This window comes from Patagioenas fasciata, chromosome 37, assembly GCF_037038585.1.
Source record: "Patagioenas fasciata isolate bPatFas1 chromosome 37, bPatFas1.hap1, whole genome shotgun sequence".
NCBI lineage: Eukaryota > Metazoa > Chordata > Aves > Columbiformes > Columbidae > Patagioenas > Patagioenas fasciata.
The window spans coordinates 705,112-728,474 of NC_092556.1; the positions used below are offsets into that span (position 1 = coordinate 705,112).

The following is a 23,363-nucleotide window of genomic DNA, read 5'->3' on the forward strand; positions in this document are numbered from 1 at the left end:
CTCTGGACATTGGGTCCAGGATCTATGGGGCCCGGACGCCTGGGTCCCTCCGGACAATGGGTCCGGGATCTATGGGGCCGGGACGCCTGGGTCCCTCTGGACAATGGGTCCGGGATCTATGGGGCCCGGACGCCTGGGTCCCTCTGGACATTGGGTCCAGGATCTATGGGGCCCGGACGCCTGGGTCCCTCCGGACAATGGGGCCGGGATCTATGGGGCCCGGACGCCTGGGTCCCTCCGGACAATGGGTCCGGGATCTATGGGGCCCGGACGCCTGGGTCCCTCCGGACAATGGGTCCGGGATCTATGGGGCCCGGACGCCTGGGTCCCTCCGGACAATGGGTCCGGGATCTATGGGGCCCGGACGCCTGGGTCCCTCCGGACTCTGGGTTCGGGATCTATGGGGCCCGGATGCCTGGGTCCCCTGGGACAGTGGGTTCTGGTCTCTATGGGTCAGGATCTATGGGTCCGGTCTCTATGGGTCAGGATCTATGGGTCCGGTCTCTATGGGTCTGGGATCTATAGGTCAGGATCTATGGGTCAAGATCTATGGGGCCGGGACGCCTGGGTCCCTCTGGACTCTGGGTCTGGGATCTATGGGGCCCGGACGCCTGGGTCCCCTGGGACAGTGGGTTCTGGTCTCTATGGGTCTGGTCTCTATGGGTCAGGATCTATGGGTCTGGTCTCTATGGGTCTGGGATCTATAGGTCAGGATCTATGGGTCAAGATCTATGGGGCTCGGACGCCTGGGTCCCTCAATACTATGACTTCTGATCTCTATGGGTCAGGATCTATGGGTCTGGGATCTATGGGTCTCTATGGGTCTCTATGGGTCCCTATGGGTCTCTATGGTCTGTATGGGTCTCTATGGGTCCCTATGGGTCTCTATGGGTCTCTATGGGTCTCTATGGGTCTCTATGGGTCCCTATGGGTCCCTATGGGTCCCTATGGTCTCTATGGGTCTCTGTGGGTCCCTATGGGTCTCTATGGTCTCTATGGGTCCCTATGGGTCTCTATGGGTCTCTATGGGTCTCTATGGGTCTCTATGGTCTCTCTGGGTCTCTATGGGTCTCTATGGGTCTCTATGGGTCTCTATGGGTCTCTATGTGTCCCTATGGGTCTCTATGGGTCTCTATGGTCTCTATGGGTCACTATGGGGTTCTATGGTTCCTATGGGTCCCTATGGGTCTCTATGGTCTCTATGGGTCCCTATGGGTCTCTATGGGTCCCTATGGGTCTCTATTGTCTCTATGGGGTCTCTATGGGGTCTCTATGGGTCTCTATGGTTCCTATGGGTCCCTATGGGTCTCTATGGTCCCTATGGGTCTCTATGGGGTTCTATGGGTCTCTATGGTTCCTATGGGTCTCTATGGGTCTCTATGGGTCTCTATGGTTCCTATGGGTCCCTATGGGTCTCTATGGTCTCTATGGGTCCCTATGGGTCTCTATGGTTCCTATGGGTCTCTATGGGTCTCTATGGGTCCCTATGGTCTCTCTGGGTCTCTATGGGTCCCTACGGGTCCCTATGGGTCTCTATGGGTCCCTATGGGTCTCTATGGTTCCTATGGGTCCCTATGGGTCTCTATGGGTCCCTATGGGTCCCTATGGGTCTCTATGGGTCCCTATGGGTCTCTATGGTCTCTATGGCTCTCTATGGTCCCTATGGCTCTCTATGGGGTTCTATGGGTCAGGATCTATGGGTCCCGAACGCCGGGGTCCTCACCGTTCCAGCCCTTCCCCCGCGCATCCTCAGCCCCCTGGGTCCATCCACTTGTAGGGCGGCCCCATAGGCCCCGTCCCCCTGGTTCCCCAACAGGAGGCGCAGCCTCAGGTCCCCATGGGGCCGGACCCACAGCGCCGGGGGGGCGGGGAGAACCCGGACCCACAGATCCGGGGGGCACATGGGGGGCGCCCCACAGCTGCTCTCAACCGGCACCTGCCGACCCAAAATTCACCCATTTCACCCCAAAAATCGCCCTTTTCACCCCAAAATTCACCTTTTTCACCCCATTTTTACCCAAAAAGCCGCTTTTTGAACCCAAAAATCACATTTTTCAGCCCATTTTTTAACCCAAACCCCACTTTTTACCCCCAAAATCACCTTTTTCCACCCCTTTTTACCCCAAAATCCCCCTTTTTAACCCAATTTCCCCCTTTTTTCCCCCATTTCCCCCATTTCCAATTCTCCCCATTTACCCCCATTTTGCCCAATTTCCCCCTTTTTTCCCCCATTTCCCCCATTTCCAATTTTCCCCATTTCCCCCCATTTTTCCCAATTTCCCCCTTTTTTCCCCCATTTCCCCCATTTCCAATTCTCCCAATTTCCCCCCATTTTCCCAATTTCCCCGGTTTTTGCCCCATTTTCCCCCATTTCCAATTTTCCCCATTTCCCCCCATTTTTCCCAATTTCCCCCTTTTTTGTCCCTTTTTCCCCCATTTCCCCCATTTCCCATTTCCCCCATTTCCCCCCATTTTGCCCAATTTCCCCCTTTTTTCCCCCATTTCTCCCATTTCCCATTTTCCCCATTTCCCCCCATTTTGTCCAATTTCCCCCTTTTTTCCCCCATTTCCCCCATTTCCAATTTTCCCCATTTCCCCCCATTTTCCCAATTTCCCCGGTTTTTGCCCCATTTTCCCCCATTTCCAATTCTCCCCATTTCCCCCCATTTTCCCCAATTTCCCATTCTCCCCATTTCCCCCCATTTTTCCCAATTTCCTCCCTTTTTGCCCCATTTTCCCCCATTTCCCCCATTTCCCCTTCCCCCCATTTTGCCCAATTTCCCCATTTCCGCCCCATTTTGCCCGATTTCCGGGTTTTTCACCCCATTTCTCACCTCTGCCCACAGGGGGCGGGGCCCGGGGGCCAGGACGGGGGTGGGCGGGGCCCCCTCCGGACCAATCAGCTGCAGCCGCAGCCGCACGGGGGTCACGGGGTCATCCAGGCAGGGCTGTGATTGGTCGAGAGCCCCGGAAATGAGACCCAATTAACACCGATTAATTAACCCCAATAAACCCCCAATTAAACACCAATTAACCCCAAATTACCCCCAATTAACCCCAATTGTACCCCAATTAACCCAAATTACACCCCAATTAACCCCAATTATACCCCAATTAACCCCAATTACACCCCAATTAACCCAAATTATACCCCAATTGACCCAAATTACACCCCAATTAACCCCAATTGTACCCCAATTAACCCAAATTACACCCCAATTAACCCAAATTACACCCCAATTAACCCCAATTATACCCCAATTAAGCCAAATTACCCCAATTAATCCACCGTTACCCCCCAATTAAACCACATTTAATCCCAATTAACTCCAAATTACGCACAATTAACCCAAATTACACCCCAATTATCCCCAATTAACCCCCATTAGACCCCAAATGAACCCCCCAATTAACCCCTAATTGATTCCTAATTATTCCCCGATGATCCCCCAATTAACCCCAAATTCAACCCCAATTAACCCCCAATTATTCTCCAATTAATGCCCAATTAACTCCCCAATTGACCCCCAATTAACCCCCATTATTCCCCAATTAACCCCCCAATTAACCCCAAATTAACCCCCCGATTAACCCCAATTACCACCCCAATTAACCCCCTATTAAACTCTAATTATCCCCAATTAACCCCCCAATTAGCCCCCCAATTTACCCTCTAATTAACCCCCAGTTACCCCCCAATTAACCCCCAATTAACCCCCAATTAACCCTCAATTAAAGCCTAATTACCCCCAATTAACCCCCCAATTAAACCTCCAATTAACCTCCAGTTACACCCCAATTAACCCCAATTAACTCTCCAATTTACCCCCAGTTATCCCCCCAATTATCGCCCAATTAACCCCCAATTAACCCCCCAATTAACCCCCAATTAACCCCCAATTAACCCCCGATTAACCCCCAATTGCCAACCCAATTAACCCCCAATTAACCCCCCAATTACCGCCCAATTATCCCCCAATTACCCCTCCAATTAACCCCAATTCAGCCCCCAATTAACCCCCAATTAACCCCCAATTAACCCCCAATTAACCCCCATTAACCCCCAAATAACCCCCCCAATTACCCCTCCAATTAACCCCAAATTCCCCCCCCAATTAACCCCCAATTAACCCCAATTACCACCCTAATTAGGCCCCAATTATCCCCCCCCCCCCACCCCCCTTAATTAACCCCTAACGACCCCCAATTAGCGCGGTTCATTAATTACCGGCAGCTCCAGGGGCACCCGCGTGCACGTTGGCCCCGCCCCCAGCAGCAGCCGCCTGGCCACGCCCCTTTCCCTCCCCTCCCCCAGGAGGCCCCGCCCCCGGGCCCGCTGAGGCTCCACCTCCAACAGGAAGTCCACGGGGGTCACGTGATCACCTGGGGAAAAGGGGGCGGGGTCAGACGGGGAGGGTGGAGCCAATGGGAGGGGCTTAAAGGGGCGGGGTTTGAAGGAGGCGTGGCCAATGGGCGGGGTTTAAATGGGGTGGGGGGTTAAGGGGGCGGATCTTAAAGGGGGCGTGGCCAATGGTCAGGGTTTAAGGGGGAGGGGCTTAAAGGGGCGGGCTTAAATTGGCGGGGCTTAAAGGGGCGGGGCTTAAAGGGACGAGGACTGAATGGGGCGGAGCTTAATGGGGTTTAAATGGGGCGGAGCTAAAAGGGGGCGGGGCTTAATTGGGGATTAAAGGGGAGGGGCGTAAAGGGGTCTAAAGGGGCGGGGCTTAAAGGGGCGTGGGTTAAATGGGGCGTGGTCTAAATGGGGAGGGGATTAAATGGGGGTGGGGCTTAAATTGGGCGGGGCTTATATGGAGTGGGGATTAAATGGGCGGGGCTTAAATGGGGAGGGGCTTAAATAGGAGGTGGGGCTTAAATGGGGCGGGGCTTAAACGGGGGCGGGACTGGGAGTTAGGGGGCGGAGCTTATGGGGCAGGACCCTTGGGGGGGCGGGAACCACATCTAAGGGGCGTGGCTTAGGGGGCGTGGCATAGAGTGGGGGCGGAGCTTAAGGGGTCGGGCCCGCGTTTGGTGGGCGGGGCTTAAACGTGAGGGGCGTGGCCGAGCCATTGAGGCGGGGCCAGTGGGGTGGGCGGAGCCAAGGGTTGCAATGGGGCCTTGGGGGCGTGGTCAATGGGGTGGGCGGAGCCAAATGGTGCATTGGGGCTTTGTGGGTGGGGTCAATGCGGGGTGGGCGGGGCCAGGGGAGGGGTGGGAGGGGCCTGGAGTTGGTGGGCGGGGTCTGGGGGGTGAGAGGTCACCGGAGGGGGCGGGGTTGAGGTGGGCGGAGCCACAAACGATGACGTCGACGGTGACGTCGGTGACACCGGAACAATCGATCCAGGAGGAGGGGACAAGCGCGGGGTCAAAGGTCAACGAGGGGGTCACGTGGAGAACGGGGCGGGACCTGGGGGGGGTCGCAATGTCCCCAATGTGTCCCCATTGTCCCCAATGTCCCCATTGACCCCCCAATATCCCCATTGGCCCCCCATTGACCCCAATGTCCCCATTGCCCCCATTGCCCCAATGTCCCCAATGTCCCCATTGTCCCCCCATTGCCCCCATTGTCCCCAATGTCCCCAGTGTCCCCATATCCCAATGTCCCCCCCATATCCCATGTCCCCCCATGGTCCCCTATATCCCCCCTTGTCCCCCTTGTCCCCCCATTGACCCCAACGTCCCCCCATTGCCCCCATTGCCCCCATTGCCCCAATGTCCCCATTGCCCCCATTGCCCCCACATCCCCCCAATGTCCCCCTTGCCCCCAATGTCCCCATTGCCCCCAATACCCCCATTGCCCCCAATGTCCCCATTGTCCCCATTGTCCCCATTGCCCCCAATGTCCCCATTGCCCCCACTTCCCCCCAATGTCCCCATTGTCCCCATTGCCCCCACTTCCCCCCATTGAGCCCAATACCCCCATTGCCCCCAATGTCCCCATTGCCCCCAATGTCCCCATTGTCCCCATTGCCCCCAATGTCCCCATTGCCCCCAATGTCCCCATTGTCCCCATTGCCCCCAATGTCCCCATTGCCCCAATGTCCCCATTGCCCCCAATGTCCCCATTGCCCTCACTTCCCCCCATTGCCCCCAATGTCCCCATTGCCCCAAATGTCCCCATTGTCCCCAATACCCCCATTGACCCCAATGTCCCCATTGCCCCCAATGTCCCCATTGTCCCCAATGTCCCCATTGCCCCCATTGCCCCCAATGTCCCCATTGCCCCCACTTCCCCCCCATTCCCCCATTGCCCCCATTGTCCCCATTGCCCCCAATGTCCCCATTGCCCCCAATTCCCCCCAATGTCCCCATTGCCCCCATTGCCCCCAATGTCCCCATTGCCCCCACTTCCCCCCCATTCCCCCATTGCCCCCATTGTCCCCATTGCCCCCAATGTCCCCATTGCCCCCAATTCCCCCCAATGTCCCCATTGCCCCCATTGCCCCCAATGTCCCCATTGCCCCCAATGTCCCCATTGTCCCCAATGTCCCCATTGCCCCCATTGCCCCCAATGTCCCCATTGCCCCCACTTCCCCCCCATTCCCCCATTGCCCCCATTGTCCCCATTGCCCCCAATGTCCCCATTGCCCCCAATTCCCCCCAATGTCCCCATTGCCCCCATTGCCCCCAATGTCCCCATTGCCCCCACTTCCCCCCCATTCCCCCATTGCCCCCATTGTCCCCATTGCCCCCAATGTCCCCATTGCCCCCAATTCCCCCCAATGTCCCCATTGCCCCCATTGCCCCCGCTGTCCCCACCGCAGCACCACGACGTGTCCCCACGTCCCCACGGCGATGTCCCCGGCCCCGTCCCCCGTCACGTCCCCCGTCCCGTCCAGCGCCGTCCCGAACAATCGCAGCCCCGGAGCCACCGCCCGGCCCTCCAGGCGCTGCCAATGTCACCACATGGGTGTCACCACCTGGCCCCAGACACCCCCAGGCATCCCCAGGGTCCCCAATGTCCCCATTGACCCCACTGTCCCCATTGACCCCCAATAGCCCCCAATATCCCGTGTCCCCCTTGTCCCCAATGTCCCCATTGACCCCATTGTCCCCATTGACCCCACTGTCCCCATTGACCCCAATAGCCCCCAATATCCCGTGTCACCCTTGTCCCCAATGTCCCCATTGACCCCATTGTCCCCATTGACCCCATTGACCCCAATAGCCCCCAATATCCCGTGTCCCCCTTGTCCCCAATGTCCCCATTGACCCCATTGTCCCCATTGACCCCATTGACCCCAATAGCCCCCAATATCCCGTGTCCCCCATTGTCCCCCATTGTCCCCAATGGCCCCATTGCCCCCCATTGCCCCCAATGTCCCCCCATTGACCCCATTGCCCCCAATGTCCCCAATGACCCCAAATTCCCCAATGTCCCCATTGACCCCAATGTCCCCCCATTGACCCCAATGTCCCCCCATTGACCCCATTGTCCCCAATGTCCCCATTGCCCCCAATGGCCCCAATGTCCCCCCATTGACCCCATTGTCCCCCCATTGACCCCATTGTCCCCAATGTCCCCATTGACCGCATTGTCCCCATTGACCCCAATAGCCCCCAATATCCCGTGTCCCCCATTGTCCCCCATTGTCCTCAATGTCCCCATTGATCCCATTGCCCTCAATGTCCCCCCATTGTCCCCATTGTCCCCATTGCCCTCATTGACCCAATGTCCCCATCGCCCCCAATGTCCCCATTGCCCCATTGACCCCAATGTCCCCATCGCCCCCAATGTCCCCAGTGTCCCCATTGCCCCCATTGACCCCAATGTCCCCATCGCCCCCATTGACCCCAAAGATGTCCCCATCGTCCCCATTGCCCTCAATGTCCCCATTGCCCCCATTGTCCCCAATGCCCCCATTGTCCCCAATGTCCCCATTGCCCCCATTGACGCCAACGTCCCCACTGCCCCCAATGTCCCCATTGCCCCATTACCCCCAATGTCCCCATCGCCCCCATTGCCCCCAATATCCCCATTGTCCCCATGGCCCCCAATACCCCCATTGCCCTCAATATCCCCATTGTTCCCATTGCCCCCAATGTCCCCATTGTCACCTGGCTGTATCGCGGTGTCACCCCCCCCGGACACCCCAGGAAGACGTAGACGGCACCGGCGTCCTCGTCCTCGCCCGGCGCCCCCACGGCCACCTCGGGGTGACCGTCCCCGTCCATGTCACCCAGTGTCCCCAAGGAGGCACCGAAGCGGCCCAGGGGGTGACCGGGGGACCCCCCGAGTTCGGTCGTGAGCTCCAGGGTGGGCTGGGGGGACATTGGGGACATTGAGGGAGATGTGGGGGCATGGGGGACATTGGGGGGATTGGGGGATGTGGGGACATTGGGGCCATGGGGATATTGGGGAGGATGTGGGGACATTGAGGGCAATGGGGACATTGGGGAAATGGGGACGTTGGGGAAATGGGGACATGGGGGAAACAACGGGGACATCGGGGACATGGGGGGATTGGGGACATTGAGGGGGATGTGGGGACATTGGGGGCAATGGGGACATTGGGGGGGATGTGGGGGGCATGGGGGACATTGGGGAGGATGTGGGGACAATGGGGACATTGGGGGATATGGGGACATTTGGGGCAATGGGGATCCCAATGTCCCCATTGCCCCCATTGTCCCCATTGCCCCCATCGCCCCCAATATCCCCATCACCCCCATCGCCCCCATTGTCCCCAATGTCCCCATTGCCCCCATTGTCCCCAATGTCCCCAATGTCCCCATTGTCCCCGTACCTCCCTCCACCGGTACACGACGACTCGTCCCCCTCTCCGCCCATCGTAGTAGTTGGGGACCCCAACCAGCAAAGCCACCGTCACCCCCTCCTGCTCCAGGGTGCTCAGCGACGCCCCAAAATACGACCCCACCTACGGGTGACACCGGTGTCACCCCCATGGCGGGGACACCCCCATTGTCACCTCCCCCCCATAGAAACGTCACCCACCTGCTCGCCGGGGAGGGTTTGGAGGACGCGCCATGGTCCGGTGGCCTTGGGGACATCGAAGAGGACGACGGCGCCCACGTGATGGTGCCGGGGGGCGCCCGCGGCCACCAGCGTGCGGTTGGGGACAAGGAGGGAGGCCACCGAGTAGCCTGGGGACAATAGGGACAATGCGGGGGGTCGGGGTGGGCAATGGGGTGTTGGGTTGGGGATGGTTCGGTCAACATGGGTGGGGGACTCTTGGGGCAACAGGGGTTGGGGACACTTGGGTCAACTTGGGTCAATGGTCTTGGGTTGGGGACACTGGGGTCAACTTGGGTTGGGGACACTTGGGTCAATGGTCTTGGGTTGGGGACACTTGGGTCAACTTGGGTTGGGGACACTGGGGTCAATGGTCTTGGGTTGGGGACACTTGGGTCAACATGGGTTGGGGACACTTGGGTCAATGGACTTGGGTTGGGGACACTGGGGTCAACATGGATTGGGGACACTTGGGTCAACATGGGTTGGGGACATTGGGGTCAACATGGGTTGGGGACATTGGGGTCAATGGTCTTGGGTTGGGGACACTTGGGTCAACGTGGGTTGGGGACACTTGGGTCAACTTGGTTTGGGGACATTGGGGTCAATGGTCTTGGGTTGGGGACACTTGGGTCAACATGGGTTGGGGACATTGGGGTCAATGGTCTTGGGTTGGGGACACTTGGGTCAACGTGGGTTGGGGACACTTGGGTCAACTTGGGTTGGGGACATTGGGGTCAATGGACTTGGGTTGGGGACACTTGGGTCAACATGGGTTGGGGACACTTGGGTCAACTTGGGTTGGGGACACTGGGGTCAACATGGGTTGGGGACACTTGGGTCAACATGGGCTGGGGACATTGGGGTCAATGGTCTTGGGTTGGGGACACTTGGGTCAACTTGGGTTGGGGACATTGGGGTCAATGGTCTTGGGTTGGGGACACTGGGGTCAACATGGGTTGGGGACATTGGGGTCAATGGTCTTGGGTTGGGGACACTTGGGTCAACTTGGGTTGGGGACACTTGGGTCAATGGTCTTGGGTTGGGGACATTGGGGTCAACATGGGTTGGGGACACTTGGGTCAACATGGGCTGGGGACATTGGGGTCAATGGTCTTGGGTTGGGGACACTTGGGTCAACATGGGTTGGGGACATTGGGGTCAATGGTCTTGGGTTGGGGACACTTGGGTCAACATGGGTTGGGGACATTGGGGTCAATGGTCTTGGGTTGGGGACACTTGGGTCAACTTGGGTTGGGGACATTGGGGTCAATGGACTTGGGTTGGGGACACTTGGGTCAACATGGGTTGGGGACACTTGGGTCAGCTTGGGTTGGGGACACTTGGGTCAACTTGGGTTGGGGACACTTGGGTCAACATGGGTTGGGGACACTTGGGGTCAATGGTCTTGGGTTGGGGACATTGGGGTCAACATGGGTTGGGGACACTTTGGTCAATGGACTTGGGTTGGGGACACTGGGGTCAATGGTCTTGGGTTGGGGACACTTGGGTCAACATGGGTTGGGGACACTTGGGTCAATGGACTTGGGTTGGGGACACTTGGGTCAACATGGGTTGGGGACATCGGGGTCAATGGACTTGGGTTGGGGACACTTGGGTCAACTTGGGTTGGGGACACTTGGGTCAACTTGGGTTGGGGACACTTGGGTCAACTTGGGTTGGGGACTCTTGGGTCAACTTGGGTTGGGGACATTGGGGTCAATGGTCTTGGGTTGGGGACACTTGGGTCAACTTGGGTTGGGGACATTGGGGTCAATGGTCTTGGGTTGGGGACACTGGGGTCAATGGTCTTGGGTTGGGGACACTTGGGTCAACATGGGTTGGGGACACTTGGGTCAATGGACTTGGGTTGGGAACACTTGGGTCAACATGGGTTGGGGACACTGGGGTCAACATGGGTTGGGGACACTTGGGTCAACATGGGCTGGGGACATTGGGGTCAATGGTCTTGGGTTGGGGACACTTGGGGACACTTGGGTCAACAGGGGTTGGGGACACTTGGGTCAACTTGGGTTGGGGACTCTTGGGTCAATGGTCTTGGGTTGGGGACACTTGGGTCAACATGGGTTGGGGACATTGGGGTCAACTTGGGTTGGGGACATTGGGGTCAATGGTCTTGGGTTGGGGACACTTGGGTCAACTTGGGTTGGGGACACTTGGGTCAACTTGGGTTGGGGACACTTGGGTCAACTTGGGTTGGGGACATTATTCCCCTTAATCCCCCTTAATCCCCCTTAATCCTCCTTAATAACCCTTTAATCACCCTTAATCCGCTTTACTATCCCCCTTAATCCACCTTAATCCACCTTAATCCCCCTTAATCCACCTTAATCCCCCTTAATTCCCCATTAATCTCCCTTAATGTCCTTTATTCCCTCTTAATCCCCTTTAATTCCCCTAATCCCCCCCTTAATCCTTCTTAATCCCTCTTAATAGCCCTTTAATCACCCTTAATCCCCCCAATCACCCTTAATTTCTCTTAATCCCATTAATCCCTCTTAATTCCCACTTAATTCCCCATTATCCCCCCTAATCCCTATTAATTCCCCTTAATCCCTCTTAATCCCCTAATCCCCTTTAATACCCCGAAATCCCCCTTATTTCCTCTTAATCCCCCATAATTCCCTTAATCCCCCTTAATTTCCCCTTGATTTCCCCTTAATTCCCACTTAGTGCCCCCTTATTTCCCCTTAATCCACCTTTAATCCCCCTTAATTCCCCTTAATCCCCTTAGTCTCCCTTAATCCCCCCTTAATTCCCACTTAATCCCCCATTAATCCCCTTAATCCCCCATTAATCCCCTTAATCCCCTTAATTCTCCTTTAATCCCCCTTAATTCCCTTAATTCTCCTTTAATTCCCCTTTAATCCACCTTAATCCCCTTAATCCCCATTAATCCTCCTTAATCCCTCTTAATCGCCTTTAATCCCCTTTCATTCCCCCTTAATCCCCCTTAATCCCCTTTCACTCCCCCTTAATCCCCTTAATCCCCCCTTAATCCCCCCTTAATTACCCTTAATCCCCCTTAATCTCCCTTAATCCCCCCTTAATCCCCTTAATCCCCCTTAATTACCCTTAATCCCCCTTAATCCCCCTTAATCCCCCTTAATTACCCTTAATCCCCCTTAATCTCCCTTAATCCCCCCTTAATCCCCCTTAACTACCCTTAGTCCCCCTTAATCTCCCTTAATCCCCCCTTAATCCCCCTTAACTACCCTTAGTCCCCCTTAATCTCCCTTAATCCCCCTTAATCCCCTTAATTACCCTTAATCCCCCTTAATCCCCATTAATCTCCCTTAATCCCCCCTTAATCCCCCTTAATCCCCCTTAATTACCCTTAATCCCCCTTAATCTCCCTTAATCCCCCTTAATACCCCCTTAATCCCCCTTAATCTCCCTTAATCCCCCCTTAATCCCCCTTAATCTCCCTTAATCCCCCCTTAATCCCCCTTAATCTCCCTTAATCCCCCCTTAATCCCTCTTAATCTCCCTTAATCCCCCTTAATCCCCCTTATACCTTCCCCATCCCCCTTCCCGTTGCTTAATTAACCCCTAATTAGCGCTAATTACCCAGATAGGCATCGGTGGCGTTGTCCGGGTTGGGCACGAAGGTCTCGTTGGCCCCATTGGCCCCATAGGCCCCATAGGCCCCATAGGCCCCATAGGCCGGGTCCATCTCCACCAGCCCCCCAGCCCAATTATCGGCCCCGACCGCCCCGGTCACCAACCGACCCTGAAAAATCACAAATTACACCTTTTTTACCCCAAAATTCCAACATTTCACCTTTTTTAACCCCAAAATTCAAAATTTGCGCCTTTTAAAACCCCAAAATCCCCAAATTTTGAGGTTTTAAACCCCAAAATCCCCAAATTTTGAGTTTTTAACCCCCCAAAATTCCACATTTTTAGCCCTCAAAATTCTGGAATTTCAGGATTTTCAACCTCCCAAATTTCCATAATTTCAGTTGTTTTAGCCCCAAAATTTCATAATTTTGGGGGGTTTAACCCCAAAATTCCATAATTTACCCCAAAATTCCAATTTTTCACTTTTTAAATCCTCAAAATTGGAAAATTTGGGGGTTTTTAAAGCCCAAAATTCCATAATTTTCAGGGTTAAACCCCCTCAGAATTTTGGGGATTAAAACCCCTAAATTTTGGAAATTTGGGGGTTAAAAACTTGAAATTTGGGGCTTTAAACCAAATTTTAGCCCCCAAAATTCCACAATTTCACATTTTTAATCCCCCCCAAATTCCAAATTTTTAACCCCCAAAATTCCACAATTTCGGGGTTTTAAACCCCACAAATTTCAGAAATTTTGGGTGGTTTACCCCCAAAATTTCGTGATTTCAGGCTTTTTAACCCCCCAAATCCCATAATTTAGCATTTTTAATCCCCAAAATTCCCTAATTTCAGGTTTTACCCCCCAAAACTTCATAATTTAGGATTTTAACCCCCAAATTTCCCTAATTTTTGGCTTCTAAATCCCAAAATTCTGCAGTTTCGGGTATTTAATCCCCCAAAATTTCAGGGTTTTTAACCCCCAAAATCCCACAATTTTGGGCATTTAATGCCCCAAAATTCCGGATTTTTAATCCCCAAAATTCCACGCTTTTAAGCCCCAAAATTCCAGTTTTTAACCCCAAAATTCCACATTTTTAACCCCAAAATTCCACATTTTTACCCCCAAAATTCCACATTTTTACCCCCAAAATTCCACTCTTTTACCCCCAAAATCCCACAATTTCAGGTTCTTAACCCCCCCAAATTCCAGTTTTTTTAACTCCCCAAATTCCATGCTTTTCACCCCCAAATTCCCACCATTTTGGGTACTTAAGCCCCCAAAACTCCCCATTTTTAACCCCAAAATCCCACCCTTTTAACCCCCAAAATCCCACATTTTCATCTCCTTCATCCCCCCAAATTCCAGATTTTAACCCCAAAAACCCCATTTTTTACCCCTCAATTCCACACCCCCCCCCCAAAACTTCCCCAATTTCTCATATTTAACCCCCAAATCCCCTTTTCACCCCCAAAAACCCCCAAAACCCCCCATTTTGACCCCAAATCCTCCTCACGTTGATGACGCCGACGCTGATCCCGCTACAACTCAGCTCCATGTGGAACCGGTTCAAGTCGCTCGTACCTTCAATTTGGGCCAAAATCGGGCAAAAATGGGGCAAAATCGGGCAAAAATGGGGCAAAATGGGTCAGAAAGGAGCAGTTTGGGGGTGGATTTTGGGGTGAAAACCTTCAATGTCGTAAATCTTGTCCTGAAGCTCATGGAAAAGACCCCGGAGCCGCTCAAACCCCTCCAGGACCTTCACGTATTCGGCGCCCGAGGCGAATTGGCCCAGGTAACCCCGGGTGTCCGGGCTGTTGAAATTGTGGCCAATCTGGGAAATTTTGGGGGGAAAATGGGGGTTTTGAGGGGTTTTGGGGATCGATTTTGGGATGTGAAAAAAGCCCCGAGTTTGGGGATTATTTTGAGCAAATTTCAGCCAAATTTCACCAAGATTTCGCGCAAAATTCACCCAGATTTCACTCAAATTTTGCCCAGATTTCACTCAAAATTCACCCAGATTTCACTCAAATTCTGCCCGGAATTCACTCAAAATTCACCCAGATTTCACTCAAATTTTGCCCACATTTCACTCAAATTTCACTCAAATTTCACCCAGATTTCACTCAAAATTCACCCAGATTTCACTCAAAATTCACCCAAATTTCACTCAAAATTCACCCAGATTTCACTCAAAATTCACCCAGATTTCACTCAAATTTTGCCCAGAATTCATTCAAATTTCACTCAAATTTTGCCCAAATGTCACTCGAATTTCGCCCAAATTTCATCCAAATTTCACTCAGATTTCACCCAGGTTTTGTCCAAATTTCACCCAGATTTCACTCAAAATTTGCCCAGATTTCACTCAAATTTTGCCCAGAATTCACTCAAAATTCGCCCAGATTTCACTCAAATTTTGCCCAGAATTCATTCAAATTTCACTCAAATTTTGCCCATATTTCACCCAAATTTCACTCAAATTTCACCCAGATTTCGCTCAAAATTCACTCAGATTTCACTCAAAATTCACCCAAATTTCACTCAAAATTCACCCACATTTCACTCAAATTTTGCCCAGAATTCATTCAAATTTCACTCAAATTTTGCCCAAATTTCACTCAAATTTCACTCAAATTTCACTCAAATTTTGCCCAAATTTCATCCAAATTTCACTCAGATTTCACCCAGGTTTTGTCCAAATTTCACTCAAATTTCAACCCAAGTTTTGATCGAATTTCACTCAGAATTCACCCAAATTTCACCCAGATTTCATCCAAAATTCACCCAGATTTCACTCAAAATTCACCCAGATTTCACTCAAATTTTGCCCAGAATTCACTCAAAATTCACCCAGATTTCACTCAAATTTTGCCCAGAATTCATTCAAATTTCACTCAAATTTTGCCCATATTTCACTCAAATTTCACTCAAATTTTGCCCAGATTTCACTCAAAATTCACCCAAATTTCACTCAAAATTCACCCAGATTTCACTCAAAATTCACCCAGATTTCACTCAAATTTTGCCCAGAATTCATTCAAATTTCACTCAAATTTTGCCCACATTTCACTCAAATTTCATTCAAATTTTGCCCAAATCTCACCCGAATTTCACTCGAATTTTGCCCAAATTTCATCCAAATTTCACTCAGATTTCACCCAGGTTTTGTCCAAATTTTACTCAAATTTCAACCCAAGTTTTGACCGAATTTCACTCAGAATTCACCCAAAATTCACCCAGATTTCATCCAAAATTCACCCAGATTTCACTCAAAATTCACCCAGATTTCACTCAAATTTTGCCCAGATTTCACTCAAAATTCACCCAGATTTCACTCAAAATTTACCCAAATTTCACCCAAATTTCACTCAAAATTCACCCAAATTTCACCCAAATTTCACTCAAAATTTACCCAAATTTCACCCAAATCTCGCCCAAATTTCACCCAAATTTCACCCAAATTTCACTCAAAATTCACCCAAATTTCACCCAAATTTCACTCAAAATTCACCCAAATTTCACTCAAATTTCACCCAAATTTCACCCAAAATTCATCCAAATTTCACCCAAATTTCACCCAAAACATCCAAAATTCACCCAAATTTCACCCAAATTTCACTCAAAATTCACCCAAAATTCACCCAAATTTCACCCAAATTTCACCCAAATTTCATCCAAAATTCACCCAAATTTCACCCAAATTTTGCCCAAAATTCACTCAAAATTCACCCAAATTTCACCCAAATTTCACCCAAAATTCACCCAAATTTCACCCAAATTTCACCCAAAATCCACCCAAATTTCACCCAAATTTCACCCAAAATTCACTCAAATTTCACCCAAATTTCACCCAAATTTCACCCAAAATTCACCCAGATTTCACCCAAATTTCACCCAAAATTCACCCAAAATTCATCCAAAATTCACCCAAATTTCACCCAAATTTCACTGAAAATTCACCCAAATTTCACCCAAATTTCACCCAAAATTCACTCAAATTTCACCCAAATTTCACTCAAAATTCACCCAGATTTCACTCAAAATTCTCCCAAATTTCACCCAAATTGCACCCAAATTTCACCCAAATTTCACCCAAAATTCACCCAAAATTCACCCAAAATTCACCCAAATTTCACTCAAAATTCACCCAAATTTCACCCGAATTTCACCCAAATTTCACCCAAATTTCGCCCAAATTTCACTGAAAATTCACCCAAATTTCACCCAAATTATTTCACCCTGCGTTCACCCAAATTGCATCCAAAATTCACCCAAAATTTCACCCAAATTTCACCCAAATTACGCCCAAATTTCACTCAAATGTCACCCAAATTGCACCAAAATTCACCCAGATTTCACCCAAATTTCACTGAAAATTCACCCAAATTTCACCCAAATTGCATCCAAAATTCACCCAAATTTTGCCCAAATTTCACTCAAAATTCACCCAAATTTCACCCAAATTTCACCCAAATTTCACCCTACATTTACCCAAAATACACCCAAAATTCACCCAGAGTTCACCCAAATTTCACCCAAATTTCACCCAAATTTCACCCAAATTTCACTTAAAATTCACCCAAAATTCACCCAAATTTCACCGAAATTTATCCAAATTTCACTCAAAATTCACCCAAATTTCACCCAAATTTCACTCAAAATTCACCCAAATTTCACCCAAATTTCACTTAAAATTCACCCGAATTTCACCCAAATTGCATCCAAAATTCACCCAAATTTCACCCAAATTTATCCAAATTTCACTCAAAATTCACCCAAATTTCACTCAAAATACACCTGAATTTCACCCGAATTTCACCCAAATTTCACTCAAAATTCACCCAAACTTCCCCCAAAATCCACCCAAAATTCACCCAAATTTCCCCCAAACTTCCCCCAAACTTCCCCAAACTTCCCCCAAACTTCCCCCCGCCCCCCGCCCCGCGCCGCGCGGCGATTGGCCGACCCCGATGACGTAGCGGATGACGCCGCGCTGCTCGGCGTCTCGCACGCCCCCGCTGTCGCCGTCGGTGGCGTCGCCGTCCGTGAGGATGATGAGGACGCGGCGGGCGCCGGGACGCGAACCCGCGGCCTCCGAGAACGTCTGGTGCCTGCCAACGGCCACTTATGGGGCAGGCTATGGGGCAGGGGGTGGGGCAGGGGCTGGGGTGGCTATGGGTGAGATATGGGGTGGATATGGGTCGATATGGGGCAGTTATAGGGTGGTTATTGGGTGATTATGGGTCAACGTCAACCAACTCAACATCATCGATTTGGGCACAAAAATGGCCCAAAACTGTGGGATATGGAGGAGTTATGGGGCAGGTTATGGGGCAGGGGTGTGGGGTAGGGTCTGGGGTGCTATGGGTGAGATATGGGGTGGTTATGGGTCGATATGGGGCAGTTATAGGGTGGTTATTGGGTGATTATGGGTCAATGTCGGCCAACTTAACCTCATCGATTTGGGCACAAAAATGGCCAAAAACTGTGGGATATGGGGGAGTTATGGGGCAGGTTATGGGGCAGGGGTGTGGGGTAGGGTCTGGGGTGGCTATGGGTGAGATATGGGGTGGTTATGGGTCGATATGGGGCAGTTATAGGGTGGTTATTGGGTGATTATGGGTCAACATCGGCCAACTCAACGTCATCAATTTGGGCACAAAAATGGCCAAAAACTGTGGGATATGGGGGAGTTATGGGGCAGGTTATGGGGCAGGGGGTGGGGTAGGGTCTGGGGTGGCTATGGGTGAGATATGGGGTGGTTATGGGTCGATATGGGGCAGTTATAGGGTGGTTATTGGGTGATTATGGGTCAACGTCGGCCAACTCAACGTCATCGATTTGGGCACAAAAAACAGCCAAAAAATGTGGGATATGGGGGAGTTATGGGGCAGGTTATGGGGCAGGGGGTGGGGCAGGGTCTGGGGTGGCTATGGGTGAGATATGGGGTGGTTATGGGTCAATATGGGGCAGTTATAGGGTGGTTATTGGGTGATTATGGGTCAACGTCAACCAACTCAACCTCATCGATTTGGGCGCAAAAAATGGCCAAAAAATGTGGGATTTTGGGTACTTATGGGGTAGGTTATGGGGCAGGGGTGTGGGGCAGGGGCTGGGGTGGCTATGGGTGAGATATGGGGTGGTTATGGGTCGATATGGGGCAGTTATAGGGTGGTTATTGGGTGATTATGGGTCAACGTCAACCAACTCAACCTCATCGATTTGGGCACAAATAGGGGGGAAAATGGGCAAAAAATGCGGGATTTGGGGCACTTATGGGGCAGGCTATGGGGCAGGGTGTGGGGCAGGGGCTGGGGTGGCTATGGGTGAGATATGGGGTGGTTATGGGTCGATATGGGGCAGTTATAGGGTGGTTATTGGGTGATTATGGGTCAACGTCGGCCAACTCAACATCATCGATTTGGGCACAAAAATGGCCAAAAACTGTGGGATATGGGGGAGTTATGGGGCAGGTTATGGGGCAGGGGTGTGGGGTAGGGGCTGGGGTGGCTATGAGTGAGATATGGGGTGGTTAGGGGTCGATATGGGGCAGTTATAGGGTGGTTATTGGGTGATTATGGGTCAACGTCGGCCAACTCAACCTCATCGATTTGGGCACAAAGAGGCCAAGAAATGGCTGAAAAACACTGGATTTCGGGCACTTATGGGGCAGGCTATGGGGCAGGGGGTGGGGCAGGGGCTGGGGTGGCTATGGGTGAGATATGGGGTGGTTATGGGTCGATATGGGGCAGTTATAGGGTGGTTATTGGGTGATTATGGGTCAACGTCGGCCAACTCAACCTCATCGATTTGGGCACAAAAATGGCCAAAAACTGTGGGATATGGGGGAGTTATGGGGCAGGTTATGGGGCAGGGGTGTGGGGCAGGGGCTGGGGTCGCTATGGGTGAGATATGGGGTGGTTATGGGTCGATATGGGGCAGTTATAGGGTGGTTATTGGGTGATTATGGGTCAACATTGGCCAACTCAACGTCATCGATTTGGGCACAAAAATGGCCAAAAACTGTGGGATATGGGGCACTTATGGGGCAGGCTATGGGGCAGGATATGAATGAGTTTATAGCGGATGCTCTGGGGTCTCCATAGAGTGGTTATGGGTCAGTTATGGGTCAATTATGGGTCAGTATCAACCACCTCAACCTCATCGTTTTGGGCGCAAAGAGGCCAAAAAATGGCCCAAAAAGGCCGGATTTGGGGCACTTATGGGGCAGGTTATGGGGCAGGGATATGGGGCAGGGTCAGGGCTCCCTATAGGGTGCCTATGGGGCGTCTGTGGGTCTCACACGACGTATTTGATGGCTGTAAATGTGTCCGTCAGGCCCCCCAACTGCTGTAGCTTGCTAAGTAGCTCCCGGGGGCGGGGCTTGGCGGCGTAATCGGCCAATGAGAAGCAGGGTTGGATGAGGCTGGAGAACTGGACGGCGGCGAACTGGGACGTATGGATTCTATAGGGTCTGTGGGGCCTATAGGGGCCCTGGGGACCCTTCCCCACACCCCATAGCTCCTGGGTCCCCTCCCGAACTCCTGGGTCCCCTCCCGAACTCCTGGGTCCCCTCCCGAACTCCTGGGTCCTCTCCCGAACGCCTGGGTCCTCTCCCGAACGCCTGGGTCCCTCCCGAACTCCTGGGTCCTCTCCTGAACTCCTGGGTCCCTCCCGAACGCCTGGGTCCCCTCCCGAACGCCTGGGTCCCCTCCCGAACTCCTGGGTCCCTCCCGAACGCCTGGGTCCCCTCCCGAACTCCTGGGTCCCCTCCCGAACTCCTGGGTCCTCTCCTGAACTCCTGGGTTCCCTCCCGCACTCCTGGGTCCCTCCCGAACTCCTGGGTCCCTTCCCGAACTCCTGGGTCCCTCCCGAACTCCTGGGTCCCTCCCGAACTCCTGGGTCCCCTCCCGAACTCCTGGGTCCTCTCCCGAACTCCTGGGTCCCCTCCCGAACTCCTGGGTCCTCTCCCGAACTCCTGGGTTCCCTCCCGAACTCCTGGGTCCTCTCCCGAACTCCTGGGTCCCTCCCGAACGCCTGGGTCCCCTCCCGAACTCCTGGGTCCCCTCCCGAACGCCTGGGTCCCCTCCTGAACTCCTGGGTCCCTCCCGAACGCCTGGGTCCCCTCCCGAACGCCTGGGTCCCCTCCCGCACTCCTGGGTCCCTCCCGAACTCCTGGGTCCCCTCCCGAACGCCTGGGTCCCTCCTGATCTCCTATAACCCCATTATAGCCCTTCCCCACACCCCATAGCTCCTCCCCAACCCCATATGATCCATTATAGCCCAGTTCTCCCAGTCCCTCCCAGTTCATCCCAGTATCTCCCAGTACAACCCAGTGACCCTCCCAGTAAAGCCCGGCTGCCCCCCCAGTGCCCCCAGTTGCCCTCCCAGTACAACCCAGTTGTCCTCCCAGTCCCCCCCAGTTCCTCCCAGTTCCCTCCCAGTATAACCCATTTACTCCCAGTCCTCCCCAGTCCCTTCCAGCACAACCCAGTTACTCCCAGTTCATCTCATATGTCCCAGTATAACCCAATGTCTCCCATTCCATCCCAGTCCATCCCAGTACAACCCAGTGTCCCCAGTTTCCCCCCAGTCCCTCCCACCTCCTCCCATATCTCCCAGTGTCTCCCAGTTCATCCCAGTTCCCTCCCAGTATAACCCAGTGGCTCCAACTTCCCTCCCAGTTCCCTCTCAGTCCCTTCCAGTATAACCCAGTTCATCCCAGTCCCCCCACTATATCCCAGTATATCCCAGTGTCTCCCAGTATAGCCCAGTCCCTCCCATTTCCTTCCCAGTATCTCCCAGTCCCTCCCAGTATAACCCAGTGTCTCCCAGTTCCTTCCCAGTCCCTTCCAGTATATCCCAGTATGTCCCAGTATAACCCAATGTCTCCCAGGCCCTCCCAGTATAACCCAGTATAACCCAGTATCTCCCAGTCCCTCCCAGTTCCCCCCAGTATCTCCCAGTCCCTCCCAGTATAACCCAGTGTCCTCCAGTTCCTTCCCAGTCCCTTCCAGTATATCCCAGTATGTCCCAGTATAACCCAATGTCTCCCATTCCATCCCAGTCCCTCCCAGTTCCCTCCCAGTATAACCCAGTATCCCCCAGTCCTTCCCAGTATAACCCAGTTCATCCCAGTCCATCCCAGTCCCCCCCACTATATCCCAGTATATCCCAGTATCTCCCAGTATATCCCAGTCCCTCCCAGTTCCCCCCAGTATCTCCCAGTCCCTCCCAGTATAACCCAGTGTCCTCCAGTTCCTTCCCAGTCCCTTCCAGTATATCCCAGTATGTCCCAGTATAACCCAATGTCTCCCATTCCCTCCCAGTATAACCCAGTATAACCCAGTCCCTTCCAGTTCCCCCCAGTATCCCCCAGTCCCTCCCAGTATAACCCAGTGTCCCCCAGTTCCTTCCCAGTCCCTTCCAGTATATCCCAGTCCATCCCAGTATGTTTCCCATTCCATCCCAGTCCCTCCCAGTTCCCTCCCAGTATCCCCCAGTCCCTCCCAGTATAACCCAGTCCATCCCAGTCCCCCCCCACTATATCCCAGTATCTCCCAGTATAACCCAGTGTCTCCCAGTCCCTCCCGGTTCCCTCCCAGTCCCCTCCCAGTCCATCCCAGTAGAACCCAATCCATCCCAGTCCCCCCCCACTATATCCCAGTATCTCCCAGTATAACCCAGTGTCTCCCAGTCCCTCCCAGTTCCCTCCCAGTCCCCTCCCAGTCCATCCCAGTAGAACCCAGTACCCGGATGCTGCTGTTCTCCAGTTTCTCCATCACCTCCACCATGAAATCCCGGATGGCCCCGAACTGGGCGGGGCTCATGCTGGACGAGCCGTCGAATAGGAACACGAGATCCACCTGCCCCCGCTGGCAGCCTATCAGGAGCGAGGGGCGGGGCCAATCAGGGGGCGGGGCCCACCCCGCGGCCAATGGCATCGGCCAATGGTTGGGTGGTCAAATGGGGAGGGTGTCATGGCCGCCGTGGTCATGTGACCATCTCAGTTCATCCCAGTGACTCCCAGCCTATCAGGAGCGAGGGGCGGGGCCAATCAGGGGGCGGGGCCCACCCCGCGGCCAATGGCATCGGCCAATGGTTGGGTGGTCAAATGGGGAGGGTGTCATGGCCGCCGTGGTCATGTGACCATCTCAGTTCATCCCAGTGACTCCCAGCCTATCAGGGGCAAGGGGTGGGGCCAATCAGGGGGCGGGGCCCACCCCACAGCCAATGGCATCGGCCAATGGTTGGGTGGTCAAATGGGGAGGGTGTCATGGCCGCCGTGGTCATGTGACCATCTCAGTTCATCCCAGTGACTCCCAGCCTATCAGGGGCAAGGGGTGGGGCCAATCAGGGGGCGGGGCCAACCCCACAGCCAATGGCATCGGCCAATGGTTGGGTGGTCAAATGGGGAGGGTGTCATGGCTGCCGTGGTCATGTGACCATCCCAGTCCCCCCAGTCCTTCCCAGTTCATCCCAGTTCATCCCAGTGTCTCCCAGCCTATCAGGAGCAAGCGGCGGGGCCAATCAGGGGGCGGGGCCAACCCCACGGCCAATGGCATTGGCCAACGGCTGGGTGGTCAAATGGGGAGGGTGTCATGGCCGCCGTGGTCATGTGACCATCCCAGTTCCTCCCAGTTCATCCCAGTCCCTCCCAGAGTCTCCCAGCCTATCAGAGACAGGGGGTGTAGCCAATGAAGGGGCGGGGCCAACCCAGCAGCCAATGGCGTTGGTCAACTGGGGAGAGCGTCATGGCCACCGTGGTCATGTGACCGTCCCAGGAACTGGGAGAACCGGGATGAACC

The 23,363-nt window shown here is 53.3% G+C and overlaps 1 protein-coding gene across 5 annotated transcripts in view; it reads right to left on the minus strand.

Moving 5' to 3' along the window:
- ITGAL (integrin subunit alpha L) overlaps positions 1-23,363 on the minus strand; it is a 44,195-nt gene that overhangs the window by 14,953 nt on the left and 5,879 nt on the right. For 3 of the 5 annotated variants that reach the window (XM_065859523.2, XM_065859522.2, XM_071801355.1), the window contains exons 6-19: positions 22,308-22,438; positions 19,859-20,004; positions 17,522-17,666; positions 14,242-14,386; positions 14,069-14,136; positions 12,563-12,725; positions 8,954-9,102; positions 8,745-8,876; positions 8,056-8,259; positions 6,757-6,887; positions 5,259-5,404; positions 4,229-4,383; positions 2,835-2,948; positions 1,724-1,936 (exon numbers count right to left, since the gene is read on the minus strand). In XM_065859523.2, the coding sequence (XP_065715595.2) occupies positions 1,724-1,936; positions 2,835-2,948; positions 4,229-4,383; positions 5,259-5,404; positions 6,757-6,887; positions 8,056-8,259; positions 8,745-8,876; positions 8,954-9,102; positions 12,563-12,725; positions 14,069-14,136; positions 14,242-14,386; positions 17,522-17,666; positions 19,859-20,004; positions 22,308-22,438 (2,042 nt within the window). The remainder of the gene's footprint in view (positions 1-1,723; positions 1,937-2,834; positions 2,949-4,228; positions 4,384-5,258; positions 5,405-6,756; positions 6,888-8,055; positions 8,260-8,744; positions 8,877-8,953; positions 9,103-12,562; positions 12,726-14,068; positions 14,137-14,241; positions 14,387-17,521; positions 17,667-19,858; positions 20,005-22,307; positions 22,439-23,363) is intronic. The other 2 variants (XM_071801357.1, XM_071801356.1) reach the window with 1 other exon arrangement.